General features: G+C 45.0%; 1 protein-coding gene across 1 annotated transcript in view; it reads left to right on the top strand.

The window, feature by feature from the left end:
* Positions 1-12,471: 12,471 nt before the first annotated feature.
* Positions 12,472-19,921, top strand: part of LOC120913328 (cytochrome P450 2G1-like) — a 40,396-nt gene continuing 32,946 nt past the window's right edge. Inside the window, exons 1-2 of the mRNA XM_040323199.1 lie at positions 12,472-12,708; positions 19,187-19,349. Coding sequence (XP_040179133.1) covers positions 12,532-12,708; positions 19,187-19,349 — 340 coding nt within the window. The 5' untranslated portion in view covers positions 12,472-12,531. The remainder of the gene's footprint in view (positions 12,709-19,186; positions 19,350-19,921) is intronic.

Raw genomic sequence — 19,921 nt, 5'->3', positions numbered from 1 at the left:
TCATAGGATTGTGTAGCCACAGGCTATTCAGTAAAACAAGTAAAGGCGCAACAACTTGGAGCTCATGTATATCCCAGTAAAAAAAATATATATATATATATATATATATATATATTGGCAATACAATTTATAATAAATTCATACAATCAGTAAGAGATCTGTCTGTAGATTGATACACAGTCTTAAAAAGTCTATGCAAAAATAATGAGTGCAGGAGTGAAAAGTCCAAAGAATGCGAGCAAGGCTGCCATGAAATAGAAATAGAAACCATTTCCAAGAACTGCAGAAAAACACAAGGAAAGAGGCGCCTCTGGGTGCAGCCGTTTGTAAAAGTAGGCTTTAATCAACATAAAAGTAATCAATTCACATTTATATGAGAGTGGCAGGTATGGTATATGTGATGTCACAGGGACAGTCTCGGGTATGCAGCCGTGTGGGTCTCCAGATAACGACTGTGTCCTTTTCCGACAGATGGAAACGCCGGCTCAAAACGAGGCTTGGAACACGAGGAAACAGACGGCTGCATGGGATGATGTCATCAAAAATTGATACGTTTCGAGAGCAGGCACACTTGGATGTGTTGGCAAGTCTCGCTTCTTTGTCAACAGACATGATACAGATACCATAGAGGACCATTTAAATAGGAGATGAGGGGAGAGGTGGGCGGGACAGATGTAAAACGAAAGTGGGCACGGAACCAAAATGAAGTTATCAAGAAGAAATGTGGCTAAAGTAACTAATAAACTGTAATGTAAAACATGATGATCCCCTTGGCGTTCATCATCATTTTTTACATTACAGTTTCTTGACCTTGCCAGCATAAAATGGCTGTAATGGGCCATGCCCTTAATGGAAAGCAGGCAGCCTGTCCAGCACTTATGGTAAGGACAGGCCCCCCCCCCCCCCCCCCGCCTTTGGAATTGTGTGCTCACAGTACATCTGTGACTGGCACTGGTTGAAAAGTGTTCACATGTTATGTTTGGATTTAATAAAGCTGTGGCCTTGCCCTTTGCAACCCAATGGTTGTAAGTGTGTTTATTTAATAGGGTGAGGGGGCAAGGGGAAAGGTTTTTCTATACCTCAATGTGACACTTAATTGTACCTGGGCTCATTGTGCCTCAGCAGTCATGAATTGCCTACTACAGGATGGTGCACTGTAATAGCCAATCTTACTGGGCAGGTACAAAGGGCACCAACTCGTGGAAGGCAGCACACTCACTGTGTTCACAGCAGCTTAATTTTCAATTAATCACAGAATAAAAATAAAAAATAAACAATCAACTGAAAAATGATCGGCCTTGAATACACTGACTTTTCTTTAGGCTAGGTTCACATCTAAGCGGGTGCAAAAAGCTGTGTAATTGCAAACACACAGGAAAAACACACTACTGCTTAGGAAAAAGGTACAGTACAATACGGGAAACCCTCAATCCACGCACGTTTCATGCACCTCATTCAAATCGCATCCCCTTGCAATCTGCAGTTTAGCCCAGCCAGCCTCAATCACCTACTTTGACAGTTTCTCACTGGCCCATGATTACCTAGTATGAACAGCAGAATGCCAGCAGCAGCACAGTAGTCTGAGAAGTGGTAAGTCTGAGGACACTCTCTGAGACTAGGCCAGAAGAGAAAGGGGGACATACCTGGACAGGACAGCAGCAGTTCATCCATGTGGGGGGCTAGCGGCTACACAGCACTTTACAAGCACGCTGCGCTCCAAGGCCCTCAAAACTCCTCTCCCAAGCCCAAGGTGGGAGTGGCACTGCAAGCCAATGGAAATACATGGTGTGCAGTGGGCAGGACTGCATGCAAGGCTCCCACTGTGCTGCCCGGTCATAGATCTGTCAGCCTTCAGCCCAAGCCTGATAGACCAGCCTGGCAGTGTACCACAACATGCGTGTGGGTATGTCTAATGATCTATTGCACTTGCTGCAGCGGAATTATTACACTCTGTGGGCCGCTGACTGCAGTGCTGCCTGTCACTGGTGCAATGTGCGGCTGTAGAACAGGGACCCCACGCATTTCATTTTGGCCCTGGGGGAAGTATGACCCCCCTTATCTACGCCCCTGGCTGGGAAGAGGGAAGTTATGGAATCTGTGCTTTGTCCATAAATGGACAAGTCCTCCTTAACTAATCTGCAAATATATGAACTATTTGTGTGGTGGGTTTTGGTGGTTGGTCAGGGTGGTTTCACAAACTTTTATACCTCACATTATGTTCTAAAAATCAACATCTGCCTTCACACATTCCATGATAATTGGATTGAAAAGATTGGGTTGTCAGTATGAATATAAATGCTGAGGAATATTCCTGACTCCCATTAAAATTGAAGAAGCCACTTGGATGAGTGTCAAAATGCTGTCAAAAAACAAAGAACAATCCCAGCTGAACATGACAAATTACTAGTTCCAACGTGACCTGGATAAATAAAAACCTTCACAGACAAAGGTCTGTTACAGACAGACAATTTTTAAAACAGTTGGCATTTAAAGGATTTAACATGGCTCTGGGGTGCTACAGGGAGTAGGGATTGGCATATCTGCCTGGGTTCCAACATGACTGCGCACCAGTGCTCAAAGCAAGGTCCATAAAGACACGGATGTGCGAGTTTGGGGTGGAGGAACGTGACTGGCCTCCTGACCTTAACCCGATAGAACCTTTGGGCTGAATTGGAGCGGATACTGTGAGCCAGGCCTTCTCGTTCACAAATCTTTGCCTGACCTGATAAATTTGCTTCTGGGAGAAAGTTCCTCCACCCCAAATTCGCTCATCCATGTCTTTATGGACCTTGCTTGTGCACTGGTGCGCAGTCATGTTGGATCAGGAAGGGGTCTTCCCCAAACTGTTTCCACAAAGTTGGGAGCATGAAATTGTCCAAAATGTCTTGGTATGCCGACTCCTTAACCACTTCAGCCCCAGACCATTTGGCTGCCCAAAGACCAGAGCACGTTTTGCGATTTGGCGCTGCGTCGTTCTAACTGACAATTGTGCGACGTGGCGCCCAAACCAAATTGACGTCCTTTTTTCCCCAACAAATAGAGCTTTCTTTTGGTGGTATTTGATCACGTCTGGGGTTTTTATTTTTTGCGCTATAAACACAAATAGAGCGACAAATTTGAAAAAAAACAAACAATATTTTTTACTTTTTGCTATAATAAATATCCCCCAAAAATATATATAAAAAATCTTTTTCTTCCCCAGTTTAGGCCGATACGTATTCTTCTACCTATTTTTTGTAAAAAAAATCACAATAAGCGTTTCTTGGTTTACGCAAAGGTTATAGCGTCTACAAAATAAGGGATAGTTTTATGGCATTTTTATTAATATGTTTTTTTACTAGTAATGGCGTCAATCAGCGATTTTTTTTGTGAGTGCGACATTATGGCAGACACGTCGGCCACTTTTGGCGCTATTTTGGGACCATTCACATTTATACAGCGATCAGTGCTATAAAAATGCACTGATTACTGTGTAAATGACTGGCAGTTAAAGGGTTAACCACTAAGGGGCTATGAAGGGTTTAAGTGTGTCCTAGGGAGTGATTCTAACTGTTAGGAGGCGTGGCTTACTGTGACACGACACTCTGCTCCCGATGAGATAATAAAGATCAGTGTCAGTGTCACTAGGCAGAAGGGGAGATGCTTGTTTACACAGGCATTCCCCATTCTGCAGCTCCGTGACACACGATCACGGACCTCGCGGCAGGGGCGCCCACACGGCGGCAAATTTAAACCTAAAGGGGTTGTAAAGGAAAACATTTTTTTTCATAATAAGCATCCTTTACCTGCAGACATTCCTCTTTTCACTTGCTCATTGTTCATTTTTTTTTACTGCGGTGGTCAGTGACATGCTCACCCCCTCCTGGGAACTACATCTGAGCGGCAGGACGCTCTCTACGTTTTAGAAACTTCAAGGAGGTGTGAATTACTGGGCGTGCCACAATGCATACTGGGAAATGTAGTTCTTACATGAACAAGCGCCGCAAACCAGGAAGGTAATGAGAGAACAGAAACTAGAACGCCGGAGGTGATATAAAGAAAAAATAACCACTCAGTAGTGATCAGAGAGCCCCTTCACTGGATCCAAACCACGGGTGCCGGCAATGCAATGGTAATGCAAACAATATGAAAGGAACTTGGACAGCCGCACTCCAAAAACGTTCCTTTTATTAAAATAAATCTCAAAATAAACATGCCACAGCAAAAATTGGGACAAAAGCTAACACGTTTCACACTGTAACTTCAGGGCTTAGTCATAGCTAGTTAGCTTTTGTCCCAATTTTTGCTGTGGCATGTTTATTTTGTGATTTATTTTAATAAAAGGAACGTTTTTGGAGTGCGGCTGTCCAAGTCCCTTTCATATTTTTGCCGGAGGTGATATAGATGAAGGAATTTAATAGGTATTTACTTGTTTTTTAACAGAATCATTACACTATTCTGTCTGTCTACCTTGCAGACATAAATTTTAGGCAAACATTTTTTTTTCCTTTACGACTCCTTGAAGTATATTTACGTTGATTTGCCTATCCGTGCCATTCTGCCGACGTAAACGTACAGGAGCCAGTCCTTAAGTGGTTAAGAGTTCACTTCACTGGAACTATTGGGCCAAGCCCAACTGCTGAAAAACAACCCCACGTCATAATGCTCCCTCCATCAAAGCATTTGGACCAGTGCGCAAAGCAAGGTTCATAAAGACATGGATGAGCGAGTTTGGGGAGAAGGAACTTGACTGGCCTGCGCAGAGTCCTGACCTCAAGCCAATAGAACACCTTTGGGATGAATTAGAGCGGAGACTGTGAGCCAGGCCTTCTTGTCCACATCAGTGCCTGACCACACAAATGCGTTTCTAGTTCATGTGTGTGTAAAGGCAGGTGTCCCAATACTTTTAGTAATATAGTATACATAGACAGCTGCAGGCCCGGACTGGGACAAAAAATAGGCCCGGGCATTTTAGGCTGAGCAGCCCATTTTTTATTTTTTTTATACAGATCAGGGACGGGTGCGCGCGCCCCCTAGAGGCTTTAAATGACAGGACGTCATATGACGTCCTGTCAGAACAATAGAGCATTCCGCCCGCCGTCATTTGACGGCGGGCGGGTGTCAAGTGGTTAATCAAACGGCCCCCCTCCTGTCATAGTGAGCCCCAATTGTAAGCATCTGAGACATTTCATGGTCCGCAGCTGTACATATACAAGAGGAGTGTGCAGCTACGGGGCTATCCTGGCTGGAAAGCTCAGGATAGTTTAGACTGGGATCCATACACACCTGAGCTCACTCCTGCCAAGTGAAATGCTGCAGCTGGCTTTAAGGCCTCAGCTCGGGTTCACACCACATGTAATTCGCACAGGAATCACAGCACATTCCTGCATGAATTACATGTGGTGTCTCTGGGGTGCGATTTGAGCCATGGATTTGTATGGCTCAAATCGCACTGCATTCAAACCAAACTGGTGCAGGACCCTTTGTTGTCCACACCAGAATCAGATTGCATGGGTTTTCACACCCATGCGATCCGATTCGTCAAACTGAGCTGCGTTTTGTAAACCGATTGCGGGGTGTCATTAATTTAACATACACTCTGCAATTGGTTCACATGGACAGGTTGTGATTTTAGATTCAGTGCTGAAACCGCAGCAAATTTTCTGTGAATTCACATCACATCTAGTGTGAACCCAGGCTTAGAGACAACAGTTAATTAAGGGCACATTAAAAATATATTACCCAAAATTATATATAAAATAATCCATTTAAAGTGTATATACTGTATGATTTTTTTGTTAACACTGCACCACACTTACCAAGCCAACCAGTACTAAATATACCACAATTACAAACACAAAAATAAAATTTAAAATCACATATACACTTTAAATGCAGGACACATTTTGTGCCCAAGAACTGTCCCTCTCTCACACAATGTTTTACACCCGCATTTACACAGCACGATGAGAGCATGCTTTGGTCTGGTCAGTGGTCTCTTTTACACAGTAAAGAGTGATGCTGAACTATTTTTTACTGTGTAAAAGAGACCACTGGCCAGACCAAAGCATGCTCTCATCGTGCTGTGTAAATGTGGGTGTAAAACATACTTTTTTGCAAAAACAGACATGCTGCCATCACTTACGTTTTAGCAGTCTTTTCCAGGCCCTGGTATCTGTGGCTGCAGATACATCTTTCCGACATCAGGCAGAATGAGATTCCTCCAGGCATCTCCTCCCCCTTAATGGTCACATGACCGGTCTTGACCTCTTAATTTCCTCCTGCTAAGCTTGAGAAGAAGGCTGGCTGGACAGCCGTGGAGCTGGCCGTGGTTAGCGGCGCCAGCACCGGCACAAGGAGAAGCTCAGCTCGCTGCCTTGAGAGTGGGGACCCGGCCGGAACTCTGCCTGAAATAAATGCGGCCGTCTCAGCAGAGTTGGCCGCGGAGCCGGCCGCGAACGTGTCGCTGAGAGGCCGGCCAAGCAGCTGAGAGTGGGGAGACATGAACTCGTGGCCCCGCTGGCTACCGGCCCACCGGGCAAATGCCCGGTGTGCCCTATGGCCAGTCCGGGCCTGGACAGCTGTGAAACAGGTATGCTTTCTTCTAAAAATAAATAAAAATAAATTGTAAGGACCATGCCTCACTGTGTCCATGCCTCACTGTGCCCATGCCTCACTGTGCCTCACTGTGCCCATGCCTCACTATGTTCATGCCCCACTGTGCCCTTCCCTCACTGTGCCTCACTGTGCCCATGCTTCACTGTGTCCATGCCTCACTGTGCCCATGTCTCACTGTGCCTCAAGTACGGTACCTTGATCAGCGTTATCTCCTGGTGCTGTGCCCATCTTCAGTCTTATTATCTCCCGGCGCTGTGCCCATCTTTAATCTTATTATGTCCAGGCGCTGTGATACATTCAGTGTAAGCCGCGTAGTGTAACCAAGCGCCGCCTCCTCCTCTTCCTCCTCCGTGACAGAACACTGACTCGGTTTTCCAGCAGTGAGTCAGCCTATCACGGATGAAGATGTATCACAGCGCCGGGGGATTAGGCTGCAGATGAGTACAGCGCCGGGAGAGACTCAAGTATAAGAAGAGGGGGGCATTTTCAGCACAAAAAAATTTGCTGAAAAACTTGGCTTATACTCGAGTATATACAGTAAGTGTCAGTTAGTGTCAGTGTGTTTTAAGTAGGACAAAAAAAAGCAAAATGCACACTATTGCTTCTGGACTGTACTACAGGTGCAAACAACATATAACATACTTTTATATGATATTGTTGCAATCGTCAGGAGCAGAAAATGTAATTTGGTGGTTCTTTTGTGGTAGGTTATGATAGTAAAAAGAAATATACAGCTAAATTAAAAAAATATACCGTATTTTCCGGCGTATAAGACGACCTTTTGGATGCAAAAAAATGCCTCAAAAGTCGGGGGTCGTCTTATACGCCGGTACCTGTCTCAGTCAGGCTGCGGGCATCCATGATTCAAAAGCCGCGCCTCCTCCTCAGACTGTTCCGTGATAGGCGGAACACTCATTTTCCCAGCAGGGCCTCTGTTCAGTGTTCCGTCTATCACGGATGCCTTCTCATCCTCGGACGAGAGGACATCTGTGATAAGCGGAACACTGAACAGAGGCTATGCTGGGAAAATTAGTGTTCCGCCTATCACGGAACAGTCTGAGGAGGAAGCGCGGCTTTCGAATCATGGATGCCCGCAGCCTGAAACCCAAAATCTGAAAACAAAATAAGGAAGGGAGATCGTCTTGGCCGGCACAGTGAGGTCGGCAATGGCACAGTGGAGGCATGTAATGACACAGTGGAGGCATGTGATGGCACAGTGGAGGCATGTGATGGCACAGTGGAGGCATGTAATGGTACAGTGGAGGAATGTAATGGCACAGTGGAGGCATGTAGTGGCACAGTGGAGGCATGTAATGTAATGGCACAGTGAGATTTGAAAAAAGCTGAAAAAAGTGGTTGTTCTGGCTACCCCTCAGTTTCCAGACAGACTAGTAGGAAGGGGGTTGTCTTATACGGCGAGTATATCCCAAAACCAACATTTTTCCTGGAAAAATAGGGGGTCGTCTTAGGCCCTATACACACGTCCGAGAAACTCGACGGGCAAAACACATCGTTTTGCTTGTCGAGTTCCTTGTGAAGCCGCCGAGGATCTCGGCGAGCCAACTTTTCCCATTGACTAACGAGGAAATAGAGAACATGTTCTCTTTTTGGCCCGACGAGATCCTCGTCGGTTTCCTCGGCGAAAAGTGTACACACGACCGGTTTTCTCGGCAGAATACGTCTCCCATCAAGTTTCTGGCTGAATTCTGCCGAGAAACCCGGTCGTCTTATACACCGGCAAATACGGTACATATTTTTTTACTATTTTGGGCCAGTTTCATTTGATAATAATAAATCAGAAGATATCCACAACTATTTACTACCAAAGGAAAGCCCAATTTGCTGGGCTTTTTTTCTCAAACAATAGGCGCTGGAACTCAACCACAACCCCCGCAAAACCCCTCCCCTACACACACACACAAATCTTATCAAATAGTGGGTGTGGTCAGATTTCACAAAGAGTAGGAGGGTCTTAAAGGGGCATTAAATACCACTATTGTATTACATACGGAGTGAAGAGTTTAATAGGGTTACACACAGAGTGCAGAGCTGTCACATGTAAACACAGACACTGGACTTCTGTGTTTACAAGTGATTGTGATGAGCAGGCACTAAAGCAGACCTGGGCAAACTACGGCCCGGCGGACCTTTTAATCCGGCCCCCGGGCAGTGTTGCCATTTGCCAACCGTCCGTAGAATTACGGACAGTGCGTAAATAAAAGGCACTTTTTCCCTTTTCGTAAAAGTCCGTAATAAGGGAAATGTGCCCGTAAAAAGATCCGAATGTGAGCCGCAGCGCAGGCAGCGTCTAGTCCTCCTACATTATGCATAGCCTCGCCATCTCTGACCGCCCAGCCCACCACCACCCGCCGCACAGCCAATTATCAAAGCGCATTTTCGCGCTAACAACACTGCTGCCAGCCTATTCAATAGAGCAGCGGGGGGAAACTGAGGAACATCGTAGAATGTGTGGACTCTGTGGAGAGCGGCACCGGCGGGATAGCACACAGCAGCAGATGTAGTGGACACACTGCAGACGCACCCCCACTGTGACGGAGTGGACTGAGTGAAGGCAGACGGAGACCGACCAGTGCGCCTGCCTGCCTGCCTGCTCTGCCCGCCCGACTGACTGACTGTAGCAGTCGGCCAGCCGCCATGCTGGTGCCCGGACCTGGAGTGGACCCTGGTCTCCACTCTCTTCGTTGGAGTAGGACTTCTCGCGACGCCTGCTGCCTGCCCTCAGTGCCACTGCCCTGGCCTTGTCTGGTGAGTCCTCCTCAGTCCAGCAGCAGAGTGTGAAGTGCTATCCTACTGTACCTAGACATCATCAGTATGCTGTGTCCTCCTCCTGTGCCCCTTTCACCTCTCCACAGGTCAGATCTGTGGAGAGGTGAAAGGGGCACAGGAGGAAGACACAGCATACTGATGATGTGAAGAAGTGATATGATAATTTATTTGCAGCCTCTCTGCCATGTCCCCAGCCTCTGTCCCCCTCCTGTGTCATGTCCCCAGCGTCTGTCCCCCTCCTGTGTCATGTCCCCAGCGTCTGTCCCCCTCCTGTGTCATGTCCCCAGCGTCTGTCCCCCTCCTGTGTCATGTCCCCAGCGTCTGTCCCCCTCCTGTGTCATGTCCCCAGCGTCTGTCCCCCTCCTGTGTCATGTCCCCAGCGTCTGTCCCCCTCCTGTGTCATGTCCCCAGCGTCTGTCCCCCTCCTGTGTCATGTCTCCAGCGTCTGTCCCCCTCCTGTGTCATGTCCCCAGCGTCTGTCCCCCTCCTGTGTCATGTCCCCAGCGTCTGTCCCCCTCCTGTGTCATGTCCCCAGCCTCTGTCCCCCTCCTGTGTCATGTCCCCAGCCTCTGTCCCCCTCCTGTGTCATGTCCCCAGCCTCTGTCCCCCTCCTGTGTCATGTCCCCAGCCTCTGTCCCCCTCCTGTGTCATGTCCCCAGCCACTGTCCCCCTCCTGTGTCATGTCCCCAGCCTCTGTCCCCCTCCTGTGTCATGTCCCCAGCCTCTGTCCCCCTCCTGTGTCATGTCCCCAGCCTCTGTCCCCCTCCTGTGTCATGTCCCCAGCCTCTGTCCCCCTCCTGTGTCATGTCCCCAGCCTCTGTCCCCCTCCTGTGTCATGTCCCCAGCCTCTGTCCCCCTCCTGTGTCATGTCCCCAGCCTCTGTCCCCCTCCTGTGCCATGTCCCCAGCCTCTGTCCCCCTTCTGTGCCATGTCCCCAGCCTCTGTCCCCCTCCTGTGCCATGTCCCCAGCCTCTGTCCCCCTCCTGTGCCATGTCCCCAGCCTCTGTCCCCCTCCTGTGCCATGTCTATAACAAGTACTCGTACCAGTTGTCCAACAATGATATTTACTGCTTTTTATAAAGAAATACAATTTATTTTATGCAGTATTGAGTTTAGCCTTTTGGCCCGGCTCTTCAAAATATTTTTAGTTTCTCATGTGGCCCCATCGAAAAAATAATTGCCCACTCCTGCACTAAAGGGTCTGAGCCAGAGGTGCTGGAACTGTGTTCCACCAAATTCCACCTGAAAAAAAGCCCTGCCAATTTGTCCTGAAAAAAATGTGGTATAATCCACCTGGATGCACAAAGCAGTTGTGATGATATGTACAGTTTTACTAACACATGTCAAAATTACAAAATTGTGCTTAGGCATTTAGATTTGTTTTACCCTTAGGTGTGAAGGGGTTAACAGAACTGCCAATGCCTATAAGCCAAGAAAACCCTAGATTTTTTCCGACGGAATTTTGGCTCAAACTTTGTGTTGCAAACACAGTCACACAAAATTCCGACCGTCAAGAACGCGGCGACCTACAACACCACGACGAGCCGAAAAAAATTAAGTTGATTCGGAGCATACGTTGGATCGATTCCGCATGCATAGGATTTTTGCGCATCGGAATTGCATACAGACAATCGGAATTTCCAACAAGAACTTTTCCCATCTGAAAAATTGAGAACCAGCTCTCAAATTTTTGCTGTCGGAAATCCCGACAGAAAAAGTCAGATGGGGTCTACACAGTCGGAATTTCCAACCAAAAGCTTGCATTGAACTTTTCTTGTCGGAAATTTTGATTGTGTGTACGCAGCATTAAGCAGCTTCTCAGCAGCAATCCCTAAGTTTTCCCTATTACAGCTAAAGCACGCTGTCAATATGGCTGTTGTGACCTTACCCTTTTATAGTGAGGGGGCTGGCTTATCTAAAAGCTCCTTATTGGCCCTTCTATACCAGCTGACCTAAATTTAGGGGCCAAGCAGTGCATTATGGTTACAAAGTATTTAGTATGGAAAATTCCTGCCTTCTTTTGCTGAGACCATAAACTTTGAACACGCAGGGTTCACTTTGAACCAATGGTGGCACCAAACCTGAACCTCATCTCTAATGGAGAAATCTTTAACCATTGCAAGATTGTGGGAGAAAGTCCGAAGCCTGTACTAATCATAACTTAGCATTATTTGGCAAGTATGTAAACTACTGTTTCCTTTTGACAGAGTTTTGACTCTTACAAAGAACATAACGTATATTCTTGAGTATAAGCCGACCCGAATATAAGCCGAGGCACCCGATGTCCATCTACATGCCTCACTGTGCCTCACTTTGCCTCACTGTGTCCATGCCTCACTGTGTCCATGCCTCACTGTCCCCATGCCTCACTGTGCCCATGACTAGACTGATGTTTAACATGGGAGTCTATGGAAGGGGTGTCTGGCTTTGAAAAATCGGTGTTTCCCAGCCGTAGGTCCCCCAGACAACAAACTTTGCACACTTGTAGAGGAGAAATGGGGCTACAAGTGTGCCAAGTTCTGGGTCCTGGTCCCCAAAGTCACCAGAGAAATTACAGTTTAACAGTGGAGTCTCCCCGGCTGTAGGTCCCCCGGATAACAAACTTTGCACACTTGTAGAGGAAGAGTGGGGCTACATGTGTGCCGGTACCGGGTCCCCAAAGTCCGGGAGATCAGGCGCAAAGAGGTGACTCGAGTATAAGCCGAGGGGGGCATTTTCAGTGCAAAAAAATATGCTGAAAAACTCGGCTTATACTCGAGTATATACCGTATAACTCAAAGGAGACATACCTTCGGCACTTAGAACTGTATTCTATAACACAAAAAGTGAAGGCATAGTAACTGCACAGGACTAATCACAGAAAAGCTGCTGGTTCTCTTTCTGCCAGCCAGGACAATAAAGGATTAAATATGCTCTACAGTTGTAGACTTTGCATCTTGTGTTTTGCAATAGTTAAATACTATCACAGAGCTGAATATAAGAATAATGCCAACCAATGGCTGAAAATGTTTGCAGCTGCAAATATTTCATTAGTTACACAACCAAGGCAAGCTGTGCCAGGAAAAGTAAATTTTTGATACAGGAATTATTTATTCACTTCATAAAAGTGGTTCTGTAGAGTATTCTGACATTCTGCTCCTGTACAACATGGACATCACATGGATAAGCACCGTGCTCCTGGCTCTGATCATCTCCAGTATCCTCTACTCATCATGGAATGCCATGTATCGGAGACGTAACCTACCACCAGGACCTACACCACTGCCCATTGTAGGCAATGCCCTACAGATGAGGAGAGGGAAACTAGTCAAATCTCTAATGGAGGTCAGTTTTAATGGAAATTTAATCTAGAGATCTGGGGGCAGATCCTCAAAGATCTGCACCGGCGCAGAGTATCTGAGATACGGTACGCCGCCGTCACTTACCTGGCTTTGGTTTGAATCCAGAAATAATTTGCGCCGTAAGTTACGGCGGCGTAGTGTATTTCTCGCGGCGTAAGGGCGCGGAATTCAAATGCGGCGAGTAGGGGGCGTGTTTCATTTAAATGAAGCGCGTCCCCGCGCCGAACGAACTGAGCATGCCCCGTCCGTCAAAACTCCCAGGTGCATTGCTCCAAATGACGTCGCAAGGACGTCATTGTTTTCGTCGTGAACGTAAATGGCGTCCAGCCCCATTCACGGAGGACTTACGCAAAACGACGTAAAATTTTTAAAATTATACGCGGGAACGACGGCCATACTTGACATTGACCAGATGGCAGCTTTAACTATACGCCGGAAAAAGTCGAACGGAAACTACGTAAAAGGAATGCGACGGCCGCTCGTACGTTCGTGGATCGTCAGAAAAAGCTAATTTGCATACTCGACGCAGATTACGACGTGAACGCCACCCAGCGGGCGCCGGAAAATTGCATCTTGGATCCGACAGCGTACTAAGGCGTACGCCTGTCGGATCTAACACAGATGCCGTCGTATCTTGTTTGGTGGATACCAAAACAAAGATACGACGTGCAAAATTTGAAATCACGCGGCGTATCAACAGATACGTTGGCGTAATTTCTTTGAGGATCTGCCCCCTGGTTTCATTGTTTAGACAGCAGATCTCATAGAGGATTGGAGGCATTATGAGATCTGGCTATAGTATCAACATTTTTCTCTGAGGCTTGGGTAAGAACAAAAGGCAAATACACTTTGCACTACAAGTGCTAGGAAGTGCAGTCACTGGGGGACAGTCTGAGGGGGACATACAAGGAAAATAAAAACAGAATTTGTGCTTGCACGTGAGTGGATGATAAAATCAGCAGAGCTTCCCTTCATTTCAGAGCTTCCCCTCAGACCTACAGCGACCTACAACGACTGCACTTACAAGTGCACTTGTAGTGTAAAGTGGTTTGCCTTTTGTAAATAACTCCCTATGTGTTATAAAAATGATTCTATTTTCTGTGTAGTAGAAGGAAGATTCTGAATTTGTTGTAGAGATCTACCACAGAGTTAGGAAAATCTCTGCTTACCGAGATGGAGCTCATCTAATGCTTGTGTGCTTGGTATTGATTAGGTGTGCTAAGAAACTTTGGTATTGGTAACATTTTGGTAACTTTTTACCAGAAACTCGTATTTTTCAATTAACATGCACAAAGTATGAAGCTCCTCATTTAGGGCTCTTTCACACGTCCGTTCCGTTCGTCCGTTTTTTGGACGTCCGTTAACGGACCGCGATGCTTCCCTATGGGTTAACGTCCGTTAGCGGATGAGCATCCGCTAACGTCCGTTAGCATCCGTCTGCGTTAAGTTCCGTTTTTTTGGACGGAAGAAAACCCTATTTTTCTTCCGTCAAAAAAACGGAACGGACGAAAAACGGACGTTAGCGGATGATCCGTTTACCATCCGATCCGCTAACATCCGTTTTTCATCAAAATATGTAAAAAGCCCCCAAAAAAAAAAAACGGATGAAAAAACGGATGGAAAAACTGATGGAAAAACTGATGAAAAACTGACGGAAAACGGACGAAAAACTGATGGAAAAACGGATCAACTGATGAAAAAAAAACTGATCTAAAAAACTGAGCTGACGTGTGAAAGAGCCCTTAGACCAAACATCTTTATATCGGTAAAGCAAACCAAAACTTTCTCATAATGGCTCTTTGCCTGCTTTATTAAAAATGGCTAGTGCCCAATAAAAAAACAATGTATAAATTAAAATGGTTGTAGCTGAAGTTGATATTGTCAAGTTTGGTTTTAGATTTAATTAGACAAGCAAATTTTACCAGCTATTAGCCTGGGTTCGCAGAATGCAGTGTGGGAAACCGTTTTCCGTGTGTGTTTCCCATACCCCATTGAAGTCGTACTGCAGTAGACATGTGCGTTCCCGTTCGTAACAAATGTATTTTCATGCAAATTTGTTGGTATTCGCACATTCGGATCAATTCGAACATCCGAAAAGCTGAAAGAACCAAAATACGAAATTTACGGAATTACGAATAAGCAAAATAACGAACAAGCGAAAATACGAACGTATGATTGGACAATCTTACTAAAATACGAAACACCAAAAAAACAAAAGAACGAAAATTACATCTATAACGAACGATTTGCATTCTGTATTTTAAATCCTTTGGCCCAGATTCTCATACATTTACGTTGCTCCTGGGCAGCGTAACGTATGTGATTTACGTTACACCGCCGCAGGTTTACAGGTTTACAGCCTGATTCTCAGAACACTTACCTGTAAACTTGCGGCGGTGTATCGTTAAATCGCTCGGCGCAAGCCGGCCCAATTCAAATGGGGCGGGCACCATTTAAATTAGGCGCGCTCCCGCGCCGAGCGCACTGCGCATGCTCCGTCAGGTAAATTACCTGATGTGCATTGCGCTAAATGACGTCGCACAGACGTCATTTGCTTAGACGTTAACGTAAATGGCGTCCAGCGCCATTCACGGACGTCTTACGCAAACAACGTAATTTTTTTAAATTTTGACGCGGGAACGACGGCCATACTTAACATTGGTTGCCCCTCATAATAGCAGGGGCAACTTTACGCGTCGGAATGGCTACGGAAACTACGTAAATTCTCTGCGTCGAGTGCGCGTACGTTCGGGAATCGCCGTAATTTGCTAATTTACATAAGCGACGGGGAAAACTACGTCCGCGACACCTAGCGGTGGGAAACAAAATTGCATTTTAGATCTGACAGCGTAAGAGCCTTACGCCTGTCAGATCTAATGGGTATCTATGCGTAACTGATTCTAAGAATCAGTCGCATAGATACCCGGGGCCAGATGAGGTGTTACGACGGTGCAAATGGTGTTGCGCCGTCGTAACGCCTTTGAGAATCTGGGCCTTTGTTCGTATTTTCATTCGTATGTTCGTATTTTAATTTGTGTGTTTTGTAAATGCGTTTCTTTGTCTGTTCGTAAATATGTGTACTTGTATCGTTCTTTCGAATGGGCACTGGGCAGTGTAGTTAGTGAGTGATGTATCTTACTTAATATCTTAGCCAATCAGCTTATCTCTTTTGTGCTGAGTCACATTGGACAGTGTAAAGCCTCGTACACACGATCGGACTTCAAACAAACCTTTCCGTGGATTTTTGTCTGAAGGGAGTTGGCCAGACTTTTGAAACCGAAAAAGTTTGTCCGATAGAGCGTACACACGGTCGGATTTTTTGGAAAACGCTCATTTTGACTTTTGTTGGCGAAAAGTCCGACCGTGTGTACGGGGCTTAAGAGAAAGTCTATCTTAATATGGATTAGCCGCGTGTTGCTATGTATTTACGAAAGTACAAAATTATGAATCCATTAAACGAAAATTATTATCTAACAAAATTACGAATTTCGAATCAACGAAAATAATTTAGACAGAATTACGAATCATTCAGTATAAACGAAAATAAAACTGTTACGAATTGGAAAACTTGCGTCTTACGAAATACGAATGGGTCCGAATAGGAAACTTACGAAAATTACGAATCTTTACGAATCTACGGAACGAGACGAAACGAAACAAAAAAATACGACATTTTTTGTTGTGCACATGTCTAATCTGCAGAGGGCGTCAGTGTAATCTTAATGACAGAAAACCAAAAATGAGCGTGTGCTAAAAGTGCCTAATAAATAATAAAAAACTGAGCTGCTATCACTAAAATTTACACTTCAAAGAATATTATTTAACATGAATACTATAAACATGTAGTGCTGTCAATCAGTACATATGTAAATAAATATATAGTATAAAATTAAAAATCAAAAAACACCAAAATAGATCTGCATAAATATGAATTAAAAATGAATAAAATAAATTTATCAATTTTAGTTAGAGGCTAAGCATCCACTATCCATCCATCCATCTGGGCTTTTTCTTTTTTTATGGTCTAACTTTCCTGTAAGCAGTGGTGTCATCGGTAAACAGTGTTGGTGGAATAAAGAAAGATTTTTTTTTGCATGTTCTTCAGCTTTCACTTTTTTTATGATTGAACTTTTTAATTTTAATTCATTAACCACTTCCAGACCTTTGGTGTTTTTTAGATTTGGTGTTTGCAAGACTAAAACAGTTTTTTCTGCTAGAAAATTACTTAAAACCCCCAAACATTATATATATTTTTTTCTAACACCCTAGAGAATAAAATAGTGGTCATTCCAATACTTTTTGTCACACCATATTTGCGCAGCGGTCTTACAAGCGCACTTTTTTTGGAAAATATTCACCTTTTGGAATTAAAAAATAAGACAACAATAAATTCGGCCCAATTTTTTTATATATTGTGAAAGATAATGTTACACCGAGTAAAATGATACCCAACATGTCACGCTTAAAAATTGCGCCCGCTCGTGGCATGGCGTCAAACTTTTACCCTTAAAAATCTCGATAGGCGATGTTTAAAAAATTCTAGAGATTGCATTTTTTGAGCTACAGAGTAGGCCTAGGGCTAGAATTATTGCTCTCGCTCTAATGATCGCGGCGATACCTCACTTGTGTGATTTGAACACCGTTTTCATATGCGGGCGCTACTCGCGTATGCGTTCGCTTCTGTGCGCGAGCTCGTCGGGACGGGGCGCTTTAAAACATTTTTTTTTTGGTTTTCTTATTTATTTTTATTTATTTTATTACTTTTTACACTGAAAAAAAAATTGATCACTTTTATTCCTATTATAAGGAATGTAAACATCCCTTGTAATAGAAAAAAGCATGACAGGTCCTCTTAAATATGAGATCTGGGGTCAAAAAGACCTCAGATCTCATAATTAGACTAAAATGCAAAAAAAAATAAAAAATTTGAAACTGTAATTTTTTCAAATGACAAAAAAAAAAATTGTCTCTTTAAGAGGCTGGGCGGGACTGACGTTTTGACGTCACTTCCGCCCAGCAGAGCTATGGGGACAGGCGAAGGAGATTTTTCTCGTCCCCGCTCAGCTGCCGAACGGTCCCGATCTCCTCCGCCGCTACCGACGGCTCCGGTAAGCGGCGGAGGGCACGTAAGAGCGGCGGGAGGGGGGGGCCCCTCTCCCGCCACCGATAACGGCGATCTCGCGGCGAATCCGCCGCAGAGACCACCGTTATCGTGTACCGGACCGCGCACACTAAAGATCGATACCTCGGTTGTGGCAGCAGCTGCTGCCGTTACCGAGATATCAATCTTTAACAATAGGACGTACATCGTCGTGCGCAGGTCTGGAAGTGGTTAAGGGACACTTTGGCTATTTGGTGGTCATTGAATTAATGACTGTATTTCATTCATTTATTGGCAAATGTATTCATATTATTGGACATTTTTAATTTTTTTCATAAATTGTTCACAATATATTTATTTACATTTGTATTGATTGACTACACGTTTAAGCCCTGTACACACGACCGGGATCCTGGCGGTATAAAGTCCACCTGGAATCTCGACGGGAAACCCCAGAACCTGCTCGGTAAGTTTCACACGGCCGGGTTTCCCATTGGAAGAACTGCGGGGAGAGCTTTGGCCAGGAATTCCAGCCATGTGTATTCTCCTTCGCAGTGTTTCCCCATGGGAAAACTGCAGGGTTTAAAATCGGCGGGAATCCCGGCAGGAAAATAGAGAGCAGGGTCTCTATTTTCCCGCCAGGATTCCCGACAGTTTTCCTGTCGGGAAAACTGCGAGGAAGCATACACACGGCTGGGATTCCCAGCCAAAAGCTCTCCCCGCAGTTTTCCTGGCAGGAAAACCGGTCGTGTGTACGGGGCTTTAGAGCATTCAATCTTAATGACACCCCAAACCCAGGTCAAAAATGCAGTATGTATGGCGCCTCTCTTCTCTTTTATACTCTGTGGCTCCTGCTGGATTTTGCTTCTAATCACCTTGTGGACTATAAACTGAAGGAAATATGAATAAATGGTTGTGGAACAAATCATCTGAGTTTCCATTATTTCTTATGGGGAAATTTGCTTTGATTTACGAGTGCTTTAGAATACAAGCATGTTTCTGGAACTAATTATGCTCGCAATCCAAGGTTTTACTGTAGTTACATTTGTTTGGTAAGTTCAACAAAAATCTATTGATCTTGCTTGGTTGGTTATTGCTAACTGTATCATTTAGTTTGCTGTTATTGTTGGACAGATATGGTTTTAAATCAAGAAAGCTGCGGTCTTTTTCAACCACCATCATTCCGTTTTTTTATTGGGAAAGTGATGGGCAAGGTATATTGGTTGGTAAAGCAAAGTTATTATGAACAGTGATGGTTCTTCCAGTCTGCACATTTTTAAAATTTGTAGTCATTAAGAACCTAGATTTTTTTTATTGAATAATGTATGACAAATCTAAAAAAACACATATTCTATTTCAGTTTGCCGAGAAATATGGATCGGTATATACTGTTTATTTTGGCCATAGTCCTATTGTCGTTCTAACTGGTTATGATACTGTAAAAGAGGCATTACTGGACCGAGCAGAGGAATTTGGTGGGCGTGGAAGGGTTCCAGCTTTTGACGATTTTTTTAGAGGAAAAGGTAAGTTTATTTCATCATAATGATTTCAGCATGACTTTTATTATACTTAGGCCCAATTCACACTGGGCACGGGAGGTGCGGTAAATACTATCATATTTACCGCAATATTCGGCCGCTAGCGGTGCGGATTTAACCCCCGCTAGCGGGCGAAAAAGGGTTAATACCGCCTGCAAACCGCGGTTACACCGCGGGGTTTGCAGGCGGTATAGCCGTGCTGTCCCATTGATTTCAATGGGAAGGAGCAGTAAAGGAGCGGTATACACACAGCTCCTTTACCGCTCCAATGATGCTGCTTGCAGGATATTCTTTTTCCTCCCGCCAGCGCATCGCCTCAGTGTGAAAGCCCTCGGACTTTCACATTGAGAATGCTGGGGCAGGATTATTTCAGGCGTTATTTATGCGCTATTTTTAGCGCTAAAACGCCTGAAATACGCCTCAGTGTGAAAGGGGCCTTAATGTGAAACAAACACTGAATTTCTGGCTAAATCAACAGTAATACTTCTAGACTGGCAGAAAATGAAAAGAACCAGGCAGCTGCCCAGTGCACACCACTGATGTATACCAACATTAGC

Source organism: Rana temporaria, chromosome 9 (assembly GCF_905171775.1).
Source record: "Rana temporaria chromosome 9, aRanTem1.1, whole genome shotgun sequence".
NCBI classification, from domain to species: domain Eukaryota; kingdom Metazoa; phylum Chordata; class Amphibia; order Anura; family Ranidae; genus Rana; species Rana temporaria.
The sequence above is the reverse complement of the archived record's forward strand: the minus strand, read 5'-3'. Positions and strand labels throughout refer to the sequence as shown.